The sequence below is a fragment of the Rhinolophus hipposideros genome, assembly GCF_964194185.1.
Source record: "Rhinolophus hipposideros genome assembly, chromosome: 17".
NCBI lineage: Eukaryota > Metazoa > Chordata > Mammalia > Chiroptera > Rhinolophidae > Rhinolophus > Rhinolophus hipposideros.
This window is the reverse complement of record NC_138063.1, coordinates 33,587,937-33,615,762: the sequence shown is the minus strand read 5'-3', so window position 1 is coordinate 33,615,762 and position 27,826 is coordinate 33,587,937. Positions and strand designations below refer to the sequence as shown.

At 37.3% G+C, this 27,826-nt stretch overlaps 1 protein-coding gene across 1 annotated transcript; it reads left to right on the top strand.

Annotated features, from left to right (window-relative positions):
* Window positions 1-350: 350 nt before the first annotated feature.
* On the top strand, window positions 351-23,830 carry MEP1B (meprin A subunit beta). Its single transcript, XM_081078227.1, has 14 exons — window positions 351-445; window positions 1,507-1,551; window positions 1,637-1,680; window positions 3,611-3,689; window positions 8,090-8,207; window positions 8,980-9,158; window positions 10,700-10,918; window positions 11,534-11,686; window positions 12,807-13,022; window positions 15,314-15,757; window positions 17,225-17,404; window positions 19,511-19,646; window positions 20,189-20,393; window positions 22,648-23,830. The coding sequence occupies exons 5-14, from the start codon at window positions 8,092-8,094 to the stop codon at window positions 22,660-22,662; spliced, it is 1,863 nt and encodes a 620-aa protein (XP_080934353.1). The 5' UTR covers window positions 351-445; window positions 1,507-1,551; window positions 1,637-1,680; window positions 3,611-3,689; window positions 8,090-8,091; the 3' UTR covers window positions 22,663-23,830.
* The last annotated feature ends 3,996 nt before the right edge of the window (window positions 23,831-27,826 follow it).

Here is a 27,826-nt window from a genome sequence, read left to right as displayed (position 1 = left end):
GTCTTCAATAAAATTTTTAAAAAATGATTGTTATAAATTATAATAATATTTCAACACTTTAAATAAATTATTAGGTTTTCAAACATTGTTCCATGAATCCTTTAGAAAATCATGTTTAAAGTGAATACTTATTGAGGGCCGGAGTCTTATGTTTGGCTTTTTCAATTTGTGAAGTTGTTTTTTTGTTTCTTTCACCTTCAAATCCATATAACTGGCAGTTTCATTTTTTATATGAAATGAGAAGACCCTTTGGTTAAAAAAGTTATCTTAGTCTCCAATTTAACTTGTCTTGGATATATGTTAGAAAGTAATCCATATTAATGGAACTCCCCCCCCCCCCACACACACAAATGGATAGATATAAATGGGAATCAAGAAGACCATTTATATCATATTAATATCTTCTTTTATGTGTTTGTTTCCCAGCCAACTCCAGAAAATTTTGGTGAGTCTATTTTGAGATTTACTCTAAGTTATAGTAAAAGAAAGTTATGTGGATAAGAGAAAAACATGCAGGAAAACTTAGGACACATTTAATGCTAAGTATATGCATAATTGCATTGAACTTTGATCAAATACTGGCTTCTTTTGATTTATTGAGGAACGTTTTATTTTTCCTGTTTCAGGGTTTCACATACGCAGCAGAAACGTAGATAGTGGTATAGTAAAGGCCACACACGGTGGCTAACATATGGACATCCCATATTATTTTTGTTATTTTGTGTCAAATCAGATAAACTTGATGTCCATATTATTCACTTGCACACTTAGACATTTGGCCATATTATCCCCCCCCTTTGCAACTTAAAAGAGAAATTAACATTTAAATTAGGAATTTTGCTTGAGAGTTTCAAGATATGCTACCAGTAAAGGATATACATACCATGTTTCCTTGAAAATAAGACCTACCCTCAAAATAAGCTCCAGTTAAGATCTCAGCCAGATGGACGCATTTAGTACATTATGACGATGTTCCAGAAGAAGATGACATGACTGTGTTTGAATAAATATAGATTGTTGTACATGAAAAAAATAAGACATTCCCGGAAAATAAGCCCTAATGGAACAAAAATTAATATAAAACCCGGTCTTATTTTCGGGGAAATATGGGTATGTGGGTAGATTGGGCTGGTTTGACCAATTTAAATATTTGTTTTCTATTTAATCTGTTCACCTAGCCTACTCTCCAAATTCAGTTTAATTGATCACATATGGAGTGATCAATTTCTTATTCTTGAAGTCATTTGGCATTCAAGGGACATGAATAGGTCAAGAGCATATATGTAAAAGCCCCATAGCCTCAAGTCTGGCTCATGAGAAGTTCTTGATCAATCAGTCAATGAATCAATCAACAAATCAATAAATCAATGTATATGTATTGAATCAGAACCTAGTTGTCACTTACTGAGGCAAAAGAACTTTGCTTACTTCTAATTTGGTAATTGATAAAGATTAACTTCTTTCATAAACATAATGTTCAATGTGTTTTTCTTTGTTATTTTAAAGATGTAGATGGTGGGCTTGACCAGGATATATTTGATATCAATGAAGGTTTGTATATATATTTTTTACATTACTTATTAAGTGGGGAGTTTGAATCCAATTTGCTAACATGAATTTTTATCTTTTCTTTTAGATTTGGGACTGGATCTTTTTGAGGGAGACATCAGACTTGATTGGGTGAGTTGAAATAATGCAAGGAAGAATCTTCTATAAATTACTGCAAGCTAAAATACAGAATGTCTAAGAATGGTTGGTCGGCATGGGCTAAGTTATGCCCAACTATCTTTAAGGACACAGAGTCATAGTGACACATTTATTTAATGAATACATTGTACTGTAAGGGACTCATATAATACTGTCATCCTCCATCACTCAGATTTCTGTGTGGTTAAAGCCACCATCACTCACAATAGATACATTGGTCTTATTGATCTTTTTAATTTTAATTATTGGAACAATAGGATGCTTTCATTTTCAAATAGAACCTCACTATTCAATCTAGTTGAAGCAAAGTTAAACTGAATTTGTAAATGTCTTCAATGAATCAGGTCTCTTACCATAAGGGATAGATTTTGTGACTTCTACTCTGACAGTTAAAAATAGTATTGTTAAGAAAAGGTCTTCCCAAACCTACTCATAAAGAATACTGATTCTTCACTAGTCATCATGGCACACAGATGACACAGAGGTACCTTACATGTAGTTTAATTTTGCTGCGTTAATTGATTTCAAGTTTTTTCCCAAAATGTGTCAGAAATCCACAAAAAAACCCAGAAAGTTGATATTTTGACTATTTTGTACGTTAAATAATAACAATCTGAGCTACTTTGAATATAAATGACATTATTTTTATGTATGAAAATTTCCTATTTTACTCATTCTTGAAAAACACAAAAATATAGAAAAATGTACATCTGCTTTCCTAAACTTCCTTTCTGGAAGTTTCCATCTGCAGTCTGCATGGAAATATTCGTTTGGATATATCCAACCGTCACGGCAAAAGGGTTAAGGGAGCTTAAACGTTCGCTATCATAAGCACTAGTGACATCCCTCACATCCCCTCTGTAAACCTCAACTCAAGAACTAGAGCTGCAGGGTCTGAGGTTTAGTGCTGGGCCTGCTCTTCTATCTGAACCCTTTTCTTCTGGATCTTATCTTGTGCCAGGGCTTTAGGTATCATCTCTGCTGATGACTCCAAACATAAAACTCTAGTCCATCCTTTTGCTGAGACCCAGACTGGTCTATCCAGATGCCAGTTTGTTACTTCCATTTGAACGTCTACAAGATACCTCAAATCTAAGGTGTCCTATGAACTCTGATCTTCCATACAAATTGTTCCTCCCCAGTCGTTCCTTGTAGTAACGTCATCACCACTCCCTCACCCCATGCCAATGAAGAAGTGAAAAGAACCCAGTAGTCACTTTTTCTTCTTCCCTTTTCTTCACCTCGCCATCCAGTCCATCAGAAAGTTTTGTCATTTCTATCTCCAGCATAAACCTCAAATCAATGTTTGCCTCCTCCACTAGATATTAGCTCCATGAAGGTAAAAACCTAAGTAGTTTTCTTATCAGAGAATTCCTATTCTCTACAACAGTGTTCATTTTGTTGACTGGATGAATAGAGTAATGAAACATTGTTAGTTCTTTATTATAAAAGCTACAAATCCTTTAAAATTGTTTGAAAACTTTGGCCTAGCTCATGGGTGACTTTTTCTGATATTGTGAGATCAAGATTATTGGGGTTTTGCTATCACTTCTTTCTTGTATATTTTCAATCTCTTATATAGGAGACTAGTTTATAAATCTACCAATATTTATAGTTCAGTTTTCCAATAATCATACTTTACATGGTTTTGCATGATTCTTTCTCCAACTCTATCAACATAAGTAATGATAGAAGTTAGTGATTTCCTCCTAGAAACTCTGTTTTAATACAGTAAAAGTAGAGGTACGCATACACGTGGACATGTGTGTACACACGTAGGCAATTTCTTTAGGTTGGCTGAGACAGCTTTACACTTGATTTATTTCTAGATTAACTATTGATTGCTTCATAAATTGTTTGCTTGATTTATTTAATTACCCCCTTTCACATTTATTTTTGACAGACGCAAGATAGAAATTCCATCATTGGAGAAAAATATAGATGGCCACATACCATTCCATATGTTCTAGAAGATAGCTTGGGTTAGTATATACCTTGGAGTACCCATAACTAATGTGTGTTCCTGACAGAACATGATTACGTATGTCCAAGGGTAGGCTTGTATGGTGTTTAAGGGTTTTGTTTGTTTGTTTATTACTTTGTGTAGCTATATACAGTTACTTAAAAAAATAAGTAAAGTGAACAATGAAAAGAAACTGATTTTGTCTGAAATATTTGCTGAATTTTGACCAATAAAGGAGTTAATTCAACCAAAATTTATGGAGCTCCTACTCTGTGTTGGATTATTTATTCCGTTCTAGGGACATAAATATTAGGGAGTGAGTCTTTCTTTTAAAGCAATGGTTTCCCATATGTTCAAATTTTACATATGAGTAAAAACAAAACAACCCAACAAACTAAACTTTAGGGATTGGTGTTGCTTTACCAACATTTTATTTTGCCAAGTCAGGAGCTTAAACAACAAAAGAATCCACTGTCTTTCATCACCACCTTTTCATAAAATAAATGATGTTTTAATATTAAAAAGTCAGAAGCATGTAATCCAAAACTAAGGATAGCTTTTCTATCCAATTAATCTAATTGTGATGAGAAACTCTAAACATGGTCCTTGTTTTATTTCTGGACTAGAGAAAATAGCATCACTGACCAGCATCAGTTTCGGAATTGTTGTTTGGGAAACTTTTCCTGAAAGATCATACATTTCAGTGGAGATTCAGATAAGCCAAAAGCTAATTATAATAGAATGGAATAAACATTATGATTAATGGTATATTCAAAGTGCTATGGGAGCACATTGGAGGGGCATTTAACTCTGCTTAGATATAAAAGCATAAGCCTTAGGGAGCAGGTGGCACTACACAGCAGGGCTGACATGGAGGTAGTACAAGTTGTACACCATACACAGGTGCCAGGGAAGTGGGACACATGGGACTGAAATCAAGTTTTCATCCTGTTCATTAAGAGACATCCATTTCTTGGCATGAAATGCTATTCACCCACCTGCCAAGGCAACACTTGCAGCACTTTCCCAGATGAGGTGCCTCTTCTAATGTGCAAAACGGCACCATGTGGTCTCATGTGGCATCTGATAGCAAAGGAAGGGTGCTCCATGCAAATGGATCACTGTGTGCAAAGGCATGAGGAAGGGAGAAAACCCTTAGCTGGAATGTAGATTGGAAGGGCGGGGGCGGGGGGGGGGGAATAATGAGGTTGAATAGGTAGGCTGGATCCAGATTGGGAAGGACTTGAGTCTTTCTCATGATAAAGAACTCGGTGTGTATGCTGATGGGAATGTAGAGCTACTAAAAATGTTAATGTGGAAGAAGATTGTTATCACTTTGGTTGTAGTAGGGAAGATATATCATTAGTAGGGCAAAAAGAAAGTAGGAATATTAGCCAGGAGACTTTGGAAGACATTCAGGGAAGGACTGAAGAGTTTCTGAACCAAGACTCTCAGTAAGGGTAGACAAGAATGGGTAAATCTAAGAGAGATTTGGTGATTGACTGCAAGAGGTCAAGAAGAAGGTGAATCTAGGTAAAGGAATGCTGGTGACCAGGATTCAGTCTTAGGCAACTGGGTATTGCCTTTAATAAAAATAAAGAATATGTCTTGAAGTAGGTGGGATAGAGAAGTATGGTGGAAATTAGTCTTTGGCATGCAGAATTTGAAATGCATGAAGCTCACTGTGGTAGAAATATATAAAGTATTGGTGGATAGCCTGGTCATTCAAGATAGAGAAATATTTGGGAGTTATTAGGATGTAGGAAATGGTTAAAGCTGTGGGTATGTATGATCATCTTTCCCAGTGCCTGCATGTAACAGGTACTCCACAGATAATGGATCGGATTTAATGATCCAAGAAGATTGTGAGAAGGTGGCCAAGAATGAAACTCAGCCTGGGAGAGTAACTATTGGAAATTGTGATAGATGGAGAATCTGAAAAAAGTTGTCGAGAAGGGAAGATTGGCCAGAAACACAGATAGAAGTAGGGTTGAAAAAGCCAAGGCAAGAGTAATTAACAGGGTTAGAGGTTTAAAAAGCCATGTAATGTGAGAAGAGAAAGATGTTCATTGACTTTAGAAATTGAAGGGGAATCTGATAGATTTTAAATATATTTCTGGTTTAAATTTTTTTGACTACAAACTTAAAAATGCTTTGTGTTTAAAAGAAACATATATATTATATATAATACATATGTATAATACATATGTATGTATTATATATAATATGTATATACATATAATATAACACACACACACATATATATGAACATGGAGGATATCAAAAAAAAGATACACATTTTAAGGAAGGAAAAAACTGTATTAAAATTGTACTAGCAGTATATACTGATAACAAAAGATGAACACAGTCAAGTTTGACTTCAGCAATTACAAGAGGTGCTCAAAGTGGTTACCGTCAGTGTCCAGACACTTCTTATTACGGCGAAATGGCGAAATCCTGCTTGAACAACGTTGATCAAAGTGTCCACTTACATACATTTTTTGGCACCCTTGGTATATATATATATATATATAGATAGATAGATAGATAGATAGATAGATAGATAGATAGATAGATAGATATAGATATATAGATAGCATATACATATATTATATACATATATTATATATAAGATCATGAACTGCATAATGATGTCAGTGATGGACTGCATATACAATGGTGGTCCCATAAAATTATAATGGAACTGAAAAATTCCTATCACCTGGTGATGTTGTTGCTGTCTAATTGTATTTGATGCATTACTCACATGTTTGTGGTGCTATATGGTATATATAGGTCACAAGCCTGCGAGCACCTTACTGTATAAAACAACAGAGATGAAATCAAACACAAGAGAAAATGGTGCAATCAGGAGACATGATAAACATGAGATGTTTGAGGCCACTACCAGAGTAACATGGCATACTGTTTTACAGCAGAAATTTTTTCTACGTAGAAAGAGTACACTCTAAAATAATAAAAAATATAGTAGAGTGAGTCTATAAACCAATAAGTCATTTATTATCATTATCAAGTATTATGTACTGTACATAGTTGTACGTGCTGTGCTTTTATACGACTGGGAGTGCAGGTTTGTTTACACCAGCATCACCACAACTCATGAGTAATGCGTGTGCTTCAGATTAGACAGCAGGGTCACTAGGCGCTAGGCATTTCTCAGTTCCATGATAATTTTATGGGATTGCCATCGCATGTGTGGTCCACCATTGACCAAAAGGTTATTATTGGGTGCATGACTGTAATCGTTTTTAAATGTCTGTGTAAAGGTCATGTAAAGGAGAGAACGGAAATGAATATTTGATACATGCTCATTTTACTTGGAACTTCACCTCTACTTTCTATTCTTATCCTCACAATATTCCTGCAAAGTTGATTTTATTTCCCCATGTAAATAATGATAACACCAAAGCTCCAAAGGTGAATTAAATTGGCAAAGGTTACACATCAAAGGTAAGTGGTGTGGATAGGGGAGAACTTTAGGTGTGTCTAGCTTCAAAGTTCAAGTGCTTTCCACTCTGCCCTAGTGTCTCCCACCTCCCCACAGCCACCATCCTTCACTTCACCAGGACCTGACCCCATTTGTGATGGTCTCTCCACTTGCATCTGGTACAGTTCCTCCCCTCTGAACATTTTTTCCTCCCTGTCTGTGTTGCTTTCATGCCTCTGCCTTCTTTGAGGTCCATGTTTATCTAACCTTCTTAGCATCATTCTTAACTCCAAAGCCATGGTTCTTAACTCTGTTTGGGGCCCTGAACTCACTTGAGAATCTTATGAACACTCTCCCCTGAAAATGGACTTTGCAGATATAGATAGATGTACATACTTTGCATACTGTTTCAGCATATTCATGGACCCTCCAATCTCAAGGTCCTCAGAGTAAAATCTCCACTGCAAGGCTTTAAATACATATTGTAGCTTTTCAGATGAAGTGTACTACAGTGTTTTTTCATTTTGTTTTCCTGTAATCCAATGTGCTCTGAGGTAATGCACCTCTAATGGCTCCAGAGAAAGAGATATGGGACAAAATAAGGGCTCTGAAGAATAATCAAGTAGGTATATATGATACAGCAGTTCCTGGAATAATGCAGTTTTGTTCAATGTTGTTTTGTGATAACATTGATGAGGTGCTGTAAGAACTTTACTCTTGTTTATATTAATTAGCCGATGGTAAAATTGGTTTCATCATACACAAAATAGCAGAACTAACTGACAATGTTAAAGTGAAGACTTATTGTACTTAATTGGTACTGAATATTAAATATTATTAAAATAAAACATTAAATATTCATGAAGGAACTAGCTCATGACGAACAATGTAATGCACAGACTGTTTTCATGGTGAATTGGTCAATGTTGATTATTTTAAAAAGTATATTTTTATTTGTTTTCTTCCTTCAGAAATGAATGCTAAGGGAGTGATTCTGAATGCATTTGAACGCTATCGCCTAAAAACCTGCATTGACTTCAAGCCTTGGAATGGGGAAGCTAACTACATATCCGTGTTCAAGGGCAGTGGGTAAGATGAAGAGTTTGTGTTCTAAAGGTGCGAATGAGAACTGTTGGTCTGGGGCATTGTATCACAGCAATTGCTCTTGGCTCTGACCTTGAAAGGGAGTGGAGGCTTCCTTCGCTGTTTGTTGGAGAATAAAAGACAGCTAGATCTAGTTTCTGTAGGCATAAAATAATATTTTCATACATACAAGCAGTCTACAAATTTCTTTAGATAAGGAAGGTGGGGTTGATGCCACCCATTCCACAGTTTTGTAAACTTTAACTCATTTGTAGTTAACATACTCCTTATGCCCCCCTTCAAGTAATACACGTGTGTGTGCGTATGTGTGTGTATTTAAATTTATTTTTACCTAATGACTCTTACTAGTCGAGTTAAGGTGACAGTATTGTTTGGAACTCAGCAATTCTGAGCGGTTGCTGTACCTATAAAATTTTTATTAATGGTTATCAGTATAGCAAGGACCATCAGAAAGACTTGGAAACTTCTAGGAAAACTCATGACGAGGCTGACTTGGGGATGGCTTGCTCCTATGTTATATTTGGTGTCAGAGCAAGTTCTCCAAAGACAATCTTGTCTGGAAGGTTTTTCATACCTCACCGTGGTTATGAGAGAAATGCACTCTGTCCAGATCGTTCTGTTGTGAAGGATCTAAGTGGGTAACTAAGTGGATTAATTGTTGGGGATTTTGCTCTGAGACCTCAACCGGTATTTATAATCTCAACCTATAATGATCCCAAGGGTCATTATAACACCCTCTCTCCTTTCTCCTGTAAAGCTGCTGGTCTTCAGTGGGAAATCAGCATGTTGGGAGGCAAGAACTCTCCATTGGGGCAAACTGTGACAGAATAGCCACGATTCAACACGAGTTTCTCCACGCACTGGGATTCTGGCATGAGCAGTCGCGTTCTGACCGGGATGACTATGTCAGGATAATTTGGGACAGAATTCAGTTAGGTATATTTCTCTTGTTTCCTTATGTTTTTAGTTAAAGACTGAGTTTCTAAGCATTATGCCCTCTCCTGCCATGTGTGCCCACTGTTAATCAAGGAAAAATTTTGATGTTTTGATGTCTCTTTTCAGTTAGCTCTAACTCAATGTGAAGTGGCTGAAGGTTGTTGGGGCAGAGTCTCCAAGAACCCTACTGCATTTGAGCTGGATATGACCTTAGAAATGAGTGTTTTCTAAAGCATCTTTTATGGAATGCTGCCCCACAATATGCTCACGGGTGTTGTGTAGAAAGGAATGGGTGGTCAAATGAGTTTGGGAAATCCTAGGTTAAAAGAAATTGAACTTACAGTTACTTACACTTAGTCTTTGTTAGAGTAATATGAGTTGTAAATCTCCAAGAGAGGAGCCTTTCCCAAAGTGACCTGATAGTGGTTGTTTTGTGTTTTCTTTTTGTGGAATATTTGGGTTTATCGTTCCCTGGAGCCCGCATTGGGAAACACTACAGTAGTCAGACAGCCTGAACTTTTTGTGACTTTATGGTCCAACTCAGAAAGGTCTTAATACCACATCCAACTAGAGCTCATGTTTTCCACATTTTTTTCCATAGTGACACTTAGTGTGCCATGTGTCCTACCTCCGTAGGGTATGGTGGAGAGAACAGCATTGCTGTCATGGGAAGCTCTGTGAAGACTGCTCTGTACTCAGGCCCCCTGACATCACAATTTCAACATCACAGCTTGCTCCTTACCACCCCACCCCCAGTGTCTAGGGACCTCAACTGGGGTGAGGCACAGCAGCAAACTGAAAGATTTCTAAAGCAAGAGATGTATTTAGCTTTACTTCCTACTCTCATTCTTTAGGATTCCCAAAATCTTATTTTTGGTTGAAACCTCTGCCTAGATTTGATCACACATTTATATACTTTGGAGATCAGATCTATCTCAATGAGTTCACAAAATCATCCAATTTCAAGTAGCCGTCAGTTGCCTATTACTAAGAAGCTAAGCAGCCTTGTATCTTCTCTAAATGTATTCATTTTAAATACATCTACTCATATTCCAGAAACCATGAAACCCCTGACTATGTCAGTCCTTTCTAATGTCTCTACATCATCATTCTCAGGTCTTATCCCACCATACCTCCCAAAGTCCTCTTATTTTCATCTCCATCTTCTGTACATGGCCCCACCCAGCCGTCATCATTTACCAATGACCTTGACTGTTTCAGCAATAAACACTTTTTAGAATTCTCCTTTCCATGAACAGTTCTTAGAACCTGAGGCCAAATGCTAATGTCCAAATTTGGGTTGTAATGAAAACTTTAGATGTGTTCAGCACGACTGCTGGTTTCATAATTCGAAGCTTGAATATTATATGTTAAGACAGGAATAGATGAAACACCGCTCAACTACTATAGATCCACTGCAAAGGTTGCACTATGTTTATTACAATCTCCATTTCTAAATTAACAATATTTGGAGTAAAATGAGTTTAATTTTGTGAACATCAAGTGATTACATTTTTTTTTATTTATAATTTATCATCTAGGCAAAGAGCACAATTTTAACACATATGATGACCAAGTCTCGGACTCTTTGAATGTCCCCTATGATTACACTTCAGTCATGCATTACAGTAAAACGGCCTTCCAAAATGGAACAGAGCCAACAATTGTAACAAGAATCTCAGACTTCATGGATGTGATCGGCCAACGGATGGATTTCAGTGACTATGATCTCTTAAAGTTGAACCAACTGTATAACTGCTGTATGTGACAGGTTTTTTGAAATGACTTCTATTTCTCTCTGTTGCACAGGGAAAAATGTTGCTGAGCATTGCTGAGTGTTCTGAAATTATAGAAGCTTGATATTCATAATAAAATTAGAATAGCACCCAGATCCTAATCTACAACGTGGAAGCAGCATTTTTCTTCTCCCATGGCCTAGCTTTCAGATCTAACAATAAATTGGGTCTTACAAGAAACATGCCCCACACAGGTTTTTGAAGCTGTTACTAATTCAAATGTGGACCAACTTGATGTTCAAAATTCTTTCAGTCAAAATGAGGTGGACATTGGTAATATAAATGCAATCAAATAATCTGGGTGGTGGTTTACTCCTCTGAATAACTAGAGCATGTAGACTCAGGTTTATATAATTATATAATTTCATAAAAAAGACTTGGGGCAGGCAGCTTATTCAGATCTACAGAGTTGACCAATGTCTTGGTTCTGCAGCTAGCAAGAGATTTCCAAGCCACCACCATCACCCAGAATCATTTAATGCCATCGTGGCATTCCTGGTACTTCTTAGATAAACTCAATTTTTATTACTTATGTTGTCATGTTGTCTGAGTGTCAATAATTGTTTTATGTCTTTGTAGCCTCTTCCTTGAGTTTTATGGACTCGTGCAATTTTGAACTGGAGAATGTGTGTGGTATGATTCAAAGTTCAGGCGATAATGCTGATTGGAAGAGGCTGTCACAGGTTTCCAGGGGGCCCGAGAGCGACCACTCCAACATGGGCCAGTGCAAAGGTAACAAGAGGGAGACACTTCTAGATTTTATTTACACTCGGTAGTTCTAGCCTTTTTCTTTGCTGTAAAAGCCTGGGATTTTATCTCTAATTTCTATCAGATTTATTCATGATAACCCTTAGGTGGCTACTAAGGAATAGTTTCTGTGCCTTATATGGCTACGGTAAATTTCTCTGCTTTTACTCTCTGAGTTTGCTTTTCTTCCTATGAGTCAGAGATGGGCTCCATGAAGCCTCTACCTTTTCCATTATAATTTTGTTTGAATTAATAGACATTTATTTGGTTATAAGAGCCAAATTTTTATTTATTTGCTCATTTCTGGCAGCAAATATATAAAACTAGACTTCAGAATCCAGGGCCATTGCATGACAGCTCAGATGGTCTAAGCAGGAAGTAAGGTCTCTAATAGTGTAGAGGTGCTTTTCCTTTTCTTTTTTGTATGGGGGTGGGGACGGGGAGGAGCATGAGAGGATAGGACAGATGTTGTGTAAGGGTACAAACTTGCAACAAGTAGAAAATAAGCTCTAGAGATTTAATGTACAGCATAGTGAATATAGACAGCAGTATTGTATTATAATCATCAAACTTGCTAAGAGACAAGAAATTAATTATTCCAACTACTAAAAAGAAACAATGATTATGTAATGTGATAGAGGTGCTAGGTTTCGCTACAATGGCAATCATATTGTAATCTGTAAATGTATCAAATTAACATGTTGTGCACCTTAAATCTACACATTGTATATGTCAAATACATTTCAATAAAAATATTTTTCATTTTTAAATGCAGATTTGGATACTGGGTAGTGGTACATAGGATAGAAAGAGGGAAGAAAAAAAGGAGGGTGGGGGAAAAAAGAGAGAGAGACTAGATCAAGTAGGTGGCACTTTTTCCATTTTTGAAAACTAACATCTATAGTAAGAAAAAGGTGGCCTGATGTTGTCTTCCATAAACTGCATGCTCCTAGAACCATATTTAAATGCCTATAGAGACATATTTAAGTGCACAACACAGAGCTTTGCATACAAAGAGAAGTAAGTGGAACTGTAGTGCACCCATGACAGCTTTCCTATAACCAGTATCTGTTTTCTCTCCATTTTGTTTTTGTCCTCTTAACAGGTTCTGGTTTCTTCATGCATTTCGACAGTAGTTCTGTAAATGTGGGGGACACAGCAATGCTAGAAAGTAGAACGCTGTACCCTAAAAGAGGATTTCAGTGCTTGCAATTTTATTTATATAACAGTGGAAGTATAAATGACCAACTGAACATCTACGTCAGGGAGTATTCTGCAGACAATGTGAATGGTACATTAACCCTCGTGAAAGAAATAAAAGGTACAATACCCACATTCTTACTCTTTTGGTTCAGAGTGAGGCAGTCTTAACTGTTTCACGCAACACCTTACACCAGGGTAGGGGCTCTGGGCTCGTTACTTTTCAACTTGGAACTTGAACCCCCTTGTTTTATGCTATAGTAAGGAAGCTATTAATAAAATGAGGGTCCTCTGTTTGCTCTAATACATGACACTCATTTCAGAAGCTGTAGATCAGTCTTTGGAGCTGAGAAGGTCAGTTCTTGGCAAATAATAAAAATGCAATGCAAACTTGCATAAGAAAAATGGGAAGAGTTACTGGCTCAATGCGACTAAATTGTGGAATAAAGGAGGACCTGGTCTCGGCAGGGACTGCACCTTCCCTGGAAGGGCTGTGTCCTCTCAGATGGGCTTTGTCCATCAGACTGGTGCTTTGGCTGTTTCACTTCCCGGCTTACATCTTACCAAACATGCCATCAGACTGCAAAGGGAACTCTTCCTCTACTTTCTAGCTGAAACGTAAGTCCCAGTGAAGGGTTCCAATTTTTATGACTTGGGTTAAATGTAACTTCTGGAACAATTCCTGAGTGCAGAGAGAGCAGTGCTATGATCGAGAGCCTACCCTTCATTTCAGTCATGGGTCAGAGAGGTGGGTCATGTTGGCCACCTATTAAAAGAGATGGTTAAGAAGGTTCCCTGAGGAGGAGGGGCTGTGAGCTGGCAACTATATTACTGTCTGCTCCACATACTGACCTCTTGGTTTGAATTAATTGAGTAAAACCTAACCTACTGTAAAATCGATCTACATTATGCTATACATCATGCCATTTCCACCGTCCCCCCATTTAACTATGACAAACAATCTGAAAAACGATGTTTTCCTTTGTAAATACCTACATAGTTACATATAATATATAAAATACGACAATCTGAAAAACGATATTTTCCTTTGTAAATACCTCCAGGGAGGTTCTTAATCTGTTTATATATGCACACACATGTGTGAGTGTATAATATATACACATCACATACTATGCATATCCCTTATATGTAATTATATAATATAACATAATATAATATAATATAGTACAATATAATACAATATAACATAAATAAAATACATTATAGATGTAGATATTCCTTTCCATTAGCAATCTGTGGTATTATCCCTGATAGACAATATCACAAAAGCTATTAAGAAACTTGCTTGGGCGACTGTGCTCAGTTGGTTGGAATGCAGTGCTCATAACACCAACACCGCCGGTTCGATTCCCTCATGGGGAATCCCCAACGACTTGATGTGGAGCTGATGGGTCCTGGAAGAACACACTGTTCTCCAATATAAAAAAAAAGAAAGAAAGAAACTTGCTTAAATCAGAATTTAAGCTGATAATACTGATAATGAAAGCTCTCATGAAAAGTTTTTGTTCAATCTAGAGTCCATCCATGGACAATAGCATTTTCTGTAATTTAGGTATTTCTAACTTATTTTCAAGCAATTGTGGTTTGCATTAAGTGCCAACATATTTAAATTTTAAATCATTGTATTAACTACCACTTTCACATGAATTCCTGCGCTCTTCTCCACCTGGGGATTCTTAAAAAATTTAAATGTACTGCTTCTTATTTGGGTATGTGACATAGGAATATAAGACAGAATGGTATAGCATGTGCTGCTAGCTAGGGGTCAGGGAACGTAGTGGAGAGGGAAGTGCAGGTTGGGGAGAAAGGAAGTGGTACTAAACTTCAGATCATATTTATAATATTGAGTCACTGCTAAACGATCTAAGGGGTACAATTGTAGGATGGAATATTGTAGGATGTAGGCTTTCTAGGAATTGGTGGATTTTGTTCAATACTGCCAAAAAGTTGATTGAAAATCCTGTGTGTGAAAGAATTATTTCAATTAAAGTACAAATATATTAAAGGAAGTTTTGCCTGAGTATCACAGGATTTTGGGGTACAATGTAGAACATTGGGCTTGGTTGACTGTTTAGCTAACATACAACTAACTTAGCATGAAAGGTCACTCATAAATAGGGCATGGAGTACTCATGAGGTGCTGTTTGCTCACCCATCTCTGGGAAACGGTGAGTTATCTGAGAAACAACTAGATAAACAGCCAATTATTCCAGAGAGGTGTCCAACCCCACAGAAATACCTTAAGTAAATCAACGTGGGCTGGAGGAATGGGACAGATAGCTCAGTAGCTCTAGGATGATCATTTGTCCATGAAGGTTAGAACTCTCATGTTGTTTTGCACATGATTCATAGCCCTTTGTTTTATTTGAAACAATAATGTCTCTTTTGCAGATATACCTATTGGGAGCTGGCAACTTTACTACGTAACACTGAAAGTAACCAACAAATTCAGAGTGGTGTTTGGAGGGGTCAGAGGCGATGGTACATCATTGGGTGGCCTGTCTATCGATGACATCAATCTTTCGGAAACACAGTGCCCTCATCATATCTGGCGTATAAGGAATTTCACACAGTTCATTGGCAGTCCAAGTGGAACTCTATATAGCCCTCCATTTTATTCTTCTAAAGGTTATGCCTTTCAGATTTTCTTGAATCTAACCCATTTGACTAATGCAGGAATATATTTCCACTTGATCTCTGGAGCCAATGATGATCAATTACAGTGGCCGTGTCCTTGGCAACAAGCCACGATGACACTCTTGGATCAAAATCCTGACATTCGACAGCGTATGTCCAACCAGCGGAGTGTAACTACAGATCCATTTATGACCACCGGTTTGTGACTCATTTTCTTTATTGCTAATACATGATCATTGCTCTTGGAGGGACGGATGATTTGGGGATGAGAGACTGCACAGTTAAGTACCTAGAGAATTTTGAGCCCCACATCTTAGGGACGGAAGATATTTTGCAGAAGGACTTCAGCAGTTGTGGAGAGTTTCCCAGGCAGGAGACTGTCAGGAATGCCAGCCGGGATGCTGACAAATAGAGAAGATATTGATTGTATTCCAGGGAATTGATGACCATAACTGAATTTCCAGTGTTGTGCCAGGAGTATTGCTTTTAGAATCTGACATGCCTGGGTTCAAATCCAAGGCTTGCTTCTCTTTAGCTAAACAACGGACCTTGAGCAAATAATCTCTTGGAGTCCTAGTGTCCCCATCAGTAAAACTGAGGCAGTAATAATAACCTCACTGGTTGATTATGAGAATCACTACAGATCAAGCATGGAAGCTTGGGGAAAGGCCTGGTATGGAGAGGCCCTCAGCTATTGAGTTCTCCTAATCCATTCCACGCTACACTGATCTTGCCACTGTCAAAAGCATGTCAGCTCTTGTAATGGAGGATGGTTTTTGATCAGAAGGAAGATGTTGAGCCAGCACTCTGTAGTGTTGGGAAGGGTTGGGAATGGATTATAACTTTTTATTAAAGAGTTCTGAAAAAAAAAAAAAAGAGTTCTGGAGGACTTGCTAATGGTGACACCATCGTGCATCGTCCAGTCTCAGAAAGGAGCAGCAGTCAGAAAGCAATGATCACATCTAATTTTAATAATCCTTTGCCCTCTGGAAACCCAATAAAGGGAAAACAATGGAATTATGGCAAGGTGAATATTATTGCCCAATCTGAATTCTATATATAAAAAAAATGGTCCTACGTGACATAGTAAAAAAAAAAACTGATAGAAAAAAAACAGTATTCATGAAAAGGGTTGTAGGTACTTGATGTTCAGAATTTCTTTACTTTTTTTTTCCAAAATGTTTCTTCCTGAATGACATTGGGTGGGTCATCGCTTTATTCTGAAGCAGTGCTTCTCTCTGTCTTCTACTCTTGAAGGACTTTTATCTGTTAACTGAATAATTCAGTTAACAAGATAAATTGTTCTATGCTAATAGTAAAAACTCAGCAACATATTGATTTAACTTAGTTAAAACAACTATCTGTACCTCAGAAGGCCTCCAAGGAATGATTGGGCAGGGGTGTTTCTATACCATCTAGGAAACTTTTGGTACCTCTCCACTCATACTCCAGAATATGGACCTCCCTGCCCGGCAATCTTGTTTCCTTTAGGACACTATAAATGCACAAGCTCTAGAGACTTACCAGGTCACTATCTCAGGTCAACAGTATCATTTAATTATTGTGAGCTCCATCCTAATTGTGTTTCACATTGCCTATTCTTTCTTACCACCAAAAGCTATGACAATGCTAAACATGATCCATTAATATAAATTGCTTTTTCAGAGAATGGAAACTATTTTTGGGACAAGCCTTCCAAAGTGGGAGAAGTGGCTTTTTTCCCTAACGGGACTCAATTTAGAAGAGGTAATCGCTATGGAACCAGTGCCTTCATAACCCATGCAAGGCTGAAAAGCAGAGATTTTATAAAAGGAGATGATGTTTATATCCTGCTGACAGTGGAAGGTATGTCAATAAAAATAGTTTTATATAAGCTACTTTGTTATTGTTGTAGCCACTGATTAATTACAGTGTTCTTATGGTTCCATTTTTAGGTGTATTAGAGATGTGGAAGGAAACGGGCCTGAGTGGGATTTTTTTTGTTGGTATGAATCATGAACAATATGAAAATAATTTAAATGGAAACAGTGAGGTTCCAAGATAAAGAATTTAATTACCACTACATGAAGTAATAGTGGAAAACTTCAAGCTGGAAAATTTCTTTAGCAATAAGTTAAAGTATAGCCATTATACCTTAGAATTATAGACTAGAATTTCAGAAATAAAAATATCACGCAAGCACATGAAATTAAACTGAAAATTGATTGTCTTTATTGTTTCTTTCATCAAACACACACACACACACACACACACACACACACACACACACACATCTTGGCAGTAATAACAACTTACTTTCTTTTAAAGTTTCTTAGCCGTGGCAGCCAAAAAATACATTTTCCAGGAATACTGGTGGTTTCCATGTTTTATGTGGTAGGATTTTAACTCATTTACTGTTAAAGACCCATTCACATCTCAGTAAATCAGAATCTTGTTTGTGATGAAAAGTGGTGCAATTAAAACCCATGAAATTTTGATTTCAGTGTCAATTACAGTAAATCTAAATGATAGTTCTTAGAAAAATTATTCAGGAAAGCTTTTGTCAAGGGAGAAAACAATGGATGCAGCAGAGAAAAAGTAACATATTCATCAATTTTGTTTGACCTTCTTTGGATAAGAAGCAACAGAAAACACTGCAAAGAACAGAACCCTGGATTGTCAGGGGCCCGGTGTCTGGTGTCAAATATCCACTTACTACTCCACCAAGCAAGGGACCCATAACTTTGGGTGAGCCCCTGAGCTGCCTTGCAATCTGCACTTTAGTTTTCTTGTTTCCTCCTTGAGGATTGGTAATGTAAAAAAAAAAAATAATAATAATAAATGGAGACACTTTAAAATGCAATTGGAACTGCCATTCCAGAAGAACTGCCCTGTGCGTCTAATGCATCAATCCTTTGGAACGTTAAAACGGGACGAAATAACCTTTAGACTGGGTCTAAAGCAACCTTGTGTCCAAAGAACTGTTAGTAGAGATAGTGAGAATGCAGATATTATGACTACTGGACTGAAAAGTACAAACTTTCTTAGAACTAACATCACTATGTTATGTTATCTGCACAATAGAAATGCCTTCCTTCTAGTGATAGAATTTCCCCCCTACCCTTTCTCACAAATACCCCTTGCCTCTGTCTCCTATTTGGAACATTATTTGGGCTTCTCCCTGAATCCATGCTTCCTGAATAGCTATTCTTTTGATCTCAAGAGCTTGTTGCCTTTCACTTTGAAAGAAAAGTCTTTTGTTTTTAGATTAACAGTAACAAAAGCTTGGGCCCCTTAGAGTTCAGGCAAGCCCAGACCCAGGCAAGCACATGGTTTGGTTGTAACCTCACAGGCTGACCCAGCTTCCCTCTGCATCTAGATTTCAACCTATTAATATTTATTATTTCATTGCCTCTAAATGTTGCTGGACTATGCTTCAAGATTACCTGAATTTACTATGATATGTAAAATAAGTCAGACAGAGAAAGATAAATATCACATGATTTCACTTATATGTGGAATCTAAAAAATACAATGAACAAATAAAACATGAACAAACCCACAGACACAGAGAACAAACTGATGGTCGCCAGATAGGAGCGGGCTTAGGGGGATGGGTTAAAAAGGTGAAGAGATTAAGAATTACAAATTGGCAGTTACAAAATAATCATGGGGAATATTGTCAATAATATTGAGGTAACTATATATGGTGTGAGATGAGTATTAGACTTATTGGGGTGATCACTTCGTACTCAGGTATATAAATGTCTAATCACTATGTTGTACACCTAGACTAATATAATATTGTATGTCAACTATAATTGAAAAATTAAAATTAAAAGAAAAAAAGAAAAGAAAAGGTTACCGGAATTTTTCACAAACCCGAAACCCGAGCATTTTGAAATTCAAAGATCAAACACTTGTTAAAGCAAACAGTGATTTCCACCCATGTTCTACCCCTTTTGTCCTTAGACATATCCCACCTTAATTCTACACAACTGCTGCCAACCCCAACTGCTGCCAAACCCAACATCAGTGATGTTTGCACAAACTTCAAATGTGAGAATGACGGCGTCTGCGTTGTCCAAGATGGAAAAGCTGAGTGCAGGTAAGGGGTCACTTGGATGAGAGCTCCCCATTCTTTTATTTGAAATTTTATCATTCCCACAATGTAAGATTAAATACTGATATTTCATAGAAGTGAAATCAGTTCATTCTCATCTCAAAACCATTTTAATTTATTTTTTGCTCTTCATGTGGGATTTTGGATAGCTATAAGGACAACACAATTATTTATGAAAAAATAGCACATTATATTCAAATTGCCTGAAAAAGTTTTCATGAGTTACATATCTTAGTTAAGTCCTCGCAATAGTCTGATGTGGTTGAGTGTAACTGTCCCCCTTTTTTAGATGGAGATACTTAAGTTCTGAGAAGAGCTTGGCCAAGGGTACAGCTGGGAGGTGCTGTGACTGGGACCCTAAGAACTAAAGTCTCTCCATTCCTTACACTACCTTCCTTTCCCACCTTGGAGCTGCTGGTTTGGGTACCAGATGTCAATGGTCTGAATGTTAACCTGCACCTTAAAGGGTGAAGATTTTCAGATTTAAATATCAACTCCTAACTCCGAGTCACATTCTGAATGTGTAGGTGTCCGTCGGGGGAAGACTGGTGGTACATGGGAGAAAAGTGTGAAAAGAGAGGTTCAACTCGAGACACCATTGTCATTGCTGCATCTTCCACTGCGGCTGTGTTTGCCCTCATGCTGATCGTCACCCTTGTCAGCGTCTATTGTACCCGGAAGAGATATCGGGCAAAGACAAGTTCAAATATGGCAGATGTGACTCTGGAAAATGTAAGTTGAGTCTGATACTTGCTTATTCAAAACCTATTGATGAAATCATGTGAAGAATTCAGATTTTAAAAATATACTTAACAAAAATCATTGTTCTCTTCATTCCCTATGGTGGGGACAACTGCTTGAAGACAACAAGTTCCTGTTACTTTTCACTGTAAATCAATGGTTCTTAAATGGGGGTCCATGGAGGCTTTATAGGAAGAGTTCATTATCCTTCTACAATTATATCCAGATTTTGTGTGTGGTTGTATGTTTTTTTTTTTCTGGGGTGAAGGCCTGTGACCTTCTTGAAAAGCAAAATTGATTTTGCCTAGAAGTTCCAGCCTTCCTCGTAAAGGAGAGAGGTGACCTGTATGTATTTTTCTTCTAAAAGTCTTTGGGTAATGGTTGAGCTCAGTCTTGTAAAAAGGGGGTGCAAGCATATTTGGGCCTTTTTCATTGAGAAAGTTTCCAACTAATTCTGGCTTCATGTTCAGTAACTAACTCTAAGGCAAGATTTTTCAAATAGAGGATTTAAAGTCTTGCCTCAGAAGGTTTGTGAAATGGCAATAGACTCTTGAAAATACTATGTCTTAGATCGGGTTCCTGGGAACCGACTGGGACCTGGATACTGTCATGCCGGAGGTTTACTGGGAAGTGCTCTTGGGAACAGCGGTACTGGAGTGAAGGAAGCTAGACAGGGCACAGGGCGAGGCTGGACTTGGATGTGATTGCAGCTGAGGCCTAAGCCCAAACTACTGCAATCTCTGGAGCTGGGATGGCCCCTTAGATGTGTCCTGAATGGAGTCAAGGGGGTACTCCCCACATCAACAGCCATTGTATTGGGGCTGCCCCCAAGAGGGAGCAGAAAATTGAGCAAGTGCAATTGAGCAAGGGAGGAGGGCATATCCTGTATGAGAGCCTTCACTTTGAAGGGCAGGACTAAGCAATGGGTCCCAACATCTACTATGTACCCCAGTAATAGAGAGCATAAAGTTTCATATGTAGATTCATGTCTAACTCACAACATAGCACAAAGAAAATGGCATAAAATCTGAACATTGCTAAAAAGGGAAGCTTTAAAAGTTCTCTAGTTCTGTTTCATTCACGATAGGGTCTCTGAAAATTACTAGTAAAACTAAAGAAAAACATGCCCAACTAGAATATCTCTGCAAATAAAAATATTAACAATTAGCTATAGCAAGAGTATATCTTCTTAAGAAAAATGATTATTCAAGAGGTAATGTATATTAAGGTTACAATTTTTTTGAAGTGGACAGCACAGTACTGAGATACTAAAATTATTTGCAAAGTTAGTCAAAAGATGGACAATGATAATGAACAGGAAGCAAATAGTTTTATTCTCATACACTGCTGTCATATTTCCTCAACTTCAGGAAGATGTTTAAAGCTAATCACAAGGCAATGGATCTGTTACCTCACAAGCTTGCTAGAAAAGTACTTAAAATGTATACAGGTTGCTTTGTTTTTAGACAGCTACTTGCAGCTTATTTTATGCCTCATAACAAAAGGAACAGACCTGCCAATACAGGACCCAGTAGGTCGACCTGATGGAAGCTGTGCCTGCAGGCACGGTCTCCTGGGCCAGGATTGATGAATCTGAGTGTTGGATTGGGGAAGATGGAGGAATGTTTAGGGAGGAGAGGATCAGTTATCTGGGTGAATGCGATTGCCAGGATATTCCTCTGGAAATATTATAAGAGCTGACTTAAGTAAAAATCGGAAGGAATTAAAGAAAATGATAAAACAGGGGGAGAAAGAAGCTAGTTAAGTCACGAGAGGAGGAAACTATAAAGGTATCAGGGACATGGTAGGGCCATTAAGTGGACACACACACACACACACACACACACACACCCCATAATATTACAGCAGAACTGTTTTGCCTCTGGGTCATTTAAACAACCCTAAGAGCAGGGGATCTACTTACATTCTCCTTAGTGTAGGCATTTCTACAGTTGGCTCTCTGATAACAGAATCTCCAGGTCTAATTTAGATCTGAAATCAGTGTGACCTTCTTTCTGAGGCTGAAGTGTATGCTTACCCGAATGCTCAGCCTCTGAATCACAGGACTCCAACAGTCCACTGCATCTTCCTGCTGATGGGCTGGAGCTGCCTGCCAGTTGGGAGGGGTGCCAGGCGACTGCCGATGGCATTTCATTTAAAAAATTAGACCGTTTCATTGTAATTCATTTACATGGCAGTTTTTAAATTTAGAAATTAAGTCATCAATTGTTCTTTCCCCTTTTAGCAGCATGCATTTTGAAGATTAACTCAACAATACCGCCAGCAAATGAAATTGGAAAAGATTCTTCATCATGGATTTCACCTAAAATGTATTCCAGTCACCTCATTCTCCTATAAATGGTCTTCTCTGCAAATAGCTGGACATACTATAGGAAATCATTATTTTGGTAAAAGTCCAATTGGTGAAATGTTGTTTGTGTGTGGTTTTTTTTTTGTTGTTGTTGTTTTTTACCAGAAGGGAAGCAAAATCAAACAAACAGACAAATGAAGGGGAAGCACTTTAGGCTCCTCCAGAAGTATATTGTCTATAAAAGGAGCACAACACCTAGAGGTAGCTTTCCAAATTACCCTTTATTTGGAGGCTAAAGGTAGTGACCTCACAGGTGATTTCCTAGAAGCCCATTGGAAGCATCTAATGGCCATGATCTTTCACGTGCAACTTCACCATTTCCATGCTGTCCTGTCCCAATGGAGGAAAGGTCAGTAGGACATCTCCCTTTCTCTCTGGGGACATGTGCTCCTCCCTCCAAAATGGGCTACTCTCTTGTTTCCCTACATAAATCTTTTGGAATGTGAACTTGGTTTAGAATTTGTCTGAACCCACAACTACGACCAACAAGAAAACTTTAAACTTCTAGAACAGTGGTTCTCAAAGTTTTAGGTTCTGGGGACCTTTACACTCTTAAAAATTATTCATTGCCCAAAGAGCTTTGCTTATGAACATGACATTTATCAATACTTATCTTATTAGAAATTCAAACCAGATAAATTTAAAACTGTGTCTTTATTAATCATTAAAAATAATGTCCATTCATGTTAGCATAAATAATACTTTTCAATGAAAAACAAACTATATTTCCAAGCAAAAGAAAATTCAGCAAAAGGAGAAATGTTGTTTTACACATTTTTGCAAATTTTGAATGTCTAGCTTAACATAAAATAGCTGAATTCTCATATGTATGTTTGCAGTCTGTTGTGATATTATTTTAGATGATGGATATGAAAAATAATCTAACCTCATACAGATACATAGATGAAAAAGGAAGATACATTTGAATAGCTCTTCAGGTAATTGTGGATATTATTTATGGAAGACTTTGTTAAAAGCTGACAAATGGTAGTTTCTTAAAGGTTCGTTGCAATTGGAATCTGAAACCACATCAATAAACTTTTGTATTCTGTTCAGTAATTCCATTGGTCTAGCTTATATTTTGAATGAATCTTTCAGCTATGTGTGATTTGTCATATTGTGCATTGCTTATTTATAAAATATTGGCGCACTGGGTTATGCATCTCTTACTACTTTTGGTGCATTTCATTATACAGTATCAAAACATACCATTAGTTAATACCACCACTGATGTCATAAAAAAGTCTTTCAGTCTTGGGAACTTGACGCTCATGGTGGCATAAACAGATTTTCCAAAATTCTAATTTTTACTTGAAAGCTTAAATCTTATTGACTGCAAGTAATGTCTATCTTGTAATGACAGGCTCACACCATTCAATTTTTTAAATTCAAATTTTATTTTGAGATCATTGTAGACTCACATGCAATTAGACCATTTCGTTGTAATTCATTTAAATGGCAGTTTTTAAATTTAGAAATTAAGTCATCAATTGTTCTTTCCCCTTTTAGCAGCATGCATTTTGAAGATTAACTCAACAATACCGCCATCAAATGAAATTGAAAAAGATGCTTCATCATGGATTTCACCTAAAATATAAGAAATAATACAGAGAGATCCCATGTACCCTTTCCTTAGTTTCCCTCAATTGTAACATCTTGCAAAACCATAGTACAATGTCACAGTCAAGATATTGCATTGATATAGTACATTTCATCACCACAAAAATCCAACAAGTTGCCTTCATATAGACACATTCATTTCTTTCTTGTTCCTACCTCCTCCTTAAGCCCTGGCAACCATTAATCTGTTCTCTATTTCTTTGTCACTTTAAAGATGTTATATTAGTGGAACCATACAGTAGAGAACCTTTGGGGGGTTGCTTTTTTTTTTTAACTCAGCATAATTATCTGTAGATTCATCCAGGTTGTTGTATATACAATAATTTTTCCTTTTTGATTGTGGCGTAGTGTTCCATGATATGAATACACCGCAGTTTGTTTAATCATTTACTTGTGATTAAATGATTCACACCGCAGGACATCTGTGTTTTTTTTGCTATGAACACTCATGTACAGGTTTTTGTATAGATATAAGTTCTATAGAAGTTTTATATAGAAGTTCAAGAATGTTCAGCATTGTTTCAAGGCAGAGAATAGGTCCCTTCAGTGGAACGTTTCAGCCCTGTAGCATGAGGAGACTGGACTTGATGCTCTAAAGACCTTTTCCCATAGACCATCATTCCATGGTTCCATGCCAGCCATACCTGCATAGTTGTCAAGTTATGTATATTTGTGAGGTCTATGATTGTAAGTTGGTGATGCCATTTGTATCTACCGGTTTTGACTGACAATGGACAATGGGTATTTCTGGAAATCAGCTAAAGTGGCACTGCCTGTGGTTTTAGCATAATCACAGTTTTCAATTTATGTGGGCCACTAGCTGTAAAATTATGAGATTCTTGAATAATTTTAAATTTGAGATGTTTCACACTACTTTAAATTTTGCATATATAAAGACAGACTTTATTAAGACATGTGGTATTGTGTTATTTCAAATAAAATTCACATTTTGCATAGAATTTAATCATATCTTATTTCATAGGCAAAGTCACTCTCTAGTAGTCAAAAACTGATGGAAGCATGTGAACGTTTTCATTCACTCTCTTGGGCCTATTGGTATCTGGAAATGTTGATGAGTTCACCTGCTTCTTTAAATATCAAGGAGAGATTGAACACTATTTGATCTTAGGGCTCAAAATGATCTTAAAATTCCTGTATTTCTACAGATACTACTGCTTAGGGCCTGGAACGAATAGGGTTCCATTTAAATTATCTTTATTATCATGAACCATATTTAAATAAGAACATGGACTGCAGGAAGGACCAATTAGCCATCCTTTGGCACCTAGAATTTTAACATAAAACCAAATTTCAGCATGGAAGTCAAGTCTGACTGCTAAAGCCATTAAGCTAGAAGCCTTTTATAACATTAGCATTAGTGCTCAGATGTACTTTATATTAGAAATTAAGTGTTTGAAGTCATTAGAGTGACTAATTATAGGGATTTTTTTTCAGAGCTCTCAGATGGCTGGGAAAAACTGTTATGGAAACATATAATTGATCATTGTTCACTTAAACACCATTTTCAAACCAACCCAAGTGGTAGAAACAGGCCATGGGGTTGGGGATAGAGCATAAACTTTTGGGACCTTGGAGATCAGTAAGATCAGAAGAAGGAAACTAACCTTCTTGGTCGGAAGAAGTGAGCTAATATTTTTAGGAGGTGGGGGGTGCTGTACTCAATTCTAGACTCTGTATGAGGTGTTTTGTATATTTAATTCTCAAAATAGCCCCTTGTGCTAGGTGATATTATCCTTATTTGCAGATGAGAAATAGTTAGAAATGTTTAGAATTAGGTCAATCTGGAATTCCACTTGTGCTTATTCCACTCTGCTATGTAGTTGTCATGCTGCGGCAGAGTGTGTCCCTTCACTGAGTGTTCAGTCATGCCTCAGGCGTGGGTGATTGTACATCTGGTGTACCCTTCAAGGGCAACCTATATAGAACCTATATTAAATCATTAAGGTGGTAAATTAACAAGCAGAACCAAACCAAATGAAACCTCTATCCTCAGAACAAACAAAAAGGAAATTGTGTTCCTCAAACTGAGCAGTTTGCTTTACCAAGGAACTTCTTTGACCTGCAAATCCAAGGACTAGGCCTCGGGCCTCAGGCCTATCTTTGTTTCTGCTTTTAACTGCTCTGGACTAAAGGCCCAGGTTCCAGGTTCTCAAATTAGTAAGCCCTTCTGTCCCAGAGCTAACGCCCATTGCAGTTTTCAAAGAAATAGCTTGAGATTCTCTCCCTGCTCCCTTTCCAGCCGCCCATGTGTACGCAGCATGAATAGGCCTCCCAGACGCTTAGGAAAGGCGTACACGGGCAGGAACAGGAGAGAGAGAGAAGATACAATATTTCCTTGTTAATTTTTTAAATGATTAGATTTTTTACTTGTTTTCCAATCACAACATTAGGATAGCTAAATGGTGAGGAGAATATGTTTTATAAGAATTTCATTTGTACATCTTTCGTATTACTACCTCAAGTGTGTATAGTTTAGATAATGTGCTGAGTTAGCTATCTTTTTTAAAAAAAATTTCCTTTCTATTTATTTTCAAATATTACGTGATCTTTTTGGGTTTGTGTTCTTACTCTAACGGTCACAACAAAAATTTTAATTTTTTTGTCATCATTTTTTGATAATTGTATAACAAACAAAACAGAATCACCTCCAGGTTCTTAAGACTAGCTTTTCTGGATGAATAGCTTTAGGTCAAAGGTGTCCCCTTTCTGGAAAATGACTCAGTCATCATAAACCTTAATGACAGTGATTTGGTACACCCCCCCATCAGTAGGATTATGACACATCTCCTTTTAGAAGGAGGCTTGAAAAAGTCACATGTAATGAACACACAGAATTGTCAGGATGCTGCTGATAAAGCATTAACCGATAAGGCAGTATTTACTGTCAGCAATGTACAACCAGCTCCTGCTTATCTGTAAATCTTAACCATAGAGGCACCTTACGCAGCAAGGAGTTCTTGGCTTTCACAGTTTGGAAGTAGTTCATGAATTAATTTTCATATTCTCCTCTGAAAGCCTCGAAGCCGACAGAGGCAACTATCAAAAAGGTAGTTAATATCAGAAAAGATCTGAATATATTTCTTTCCTTGGAAGCTCTAATTGTCCAAAGAAACTTATCTATTTTCTGCTTTTAATTTATTTCACTCCAGTTCGTGTCTTCTGTTGGCTGCCGCGGCCTCTGTGTTAGTCTCTCTTGGTAGTTGCTTCTTGGATCATTTACAAGACAACGTAAGAAGGAACAGGCAAGGAAGGAAAAGCTAAAGAATGATGGCCCTGAATGACAGAATAGGAATGTTTTCTGGAGACAATGCTATGAGAGCCCTTTAACTAGTGACATTCAGAAACTCTGTGATATGCCAACCTACAAGTAGCCCACAAAAAGGATTCTACCATTAGATAGAATCTCTTTAAA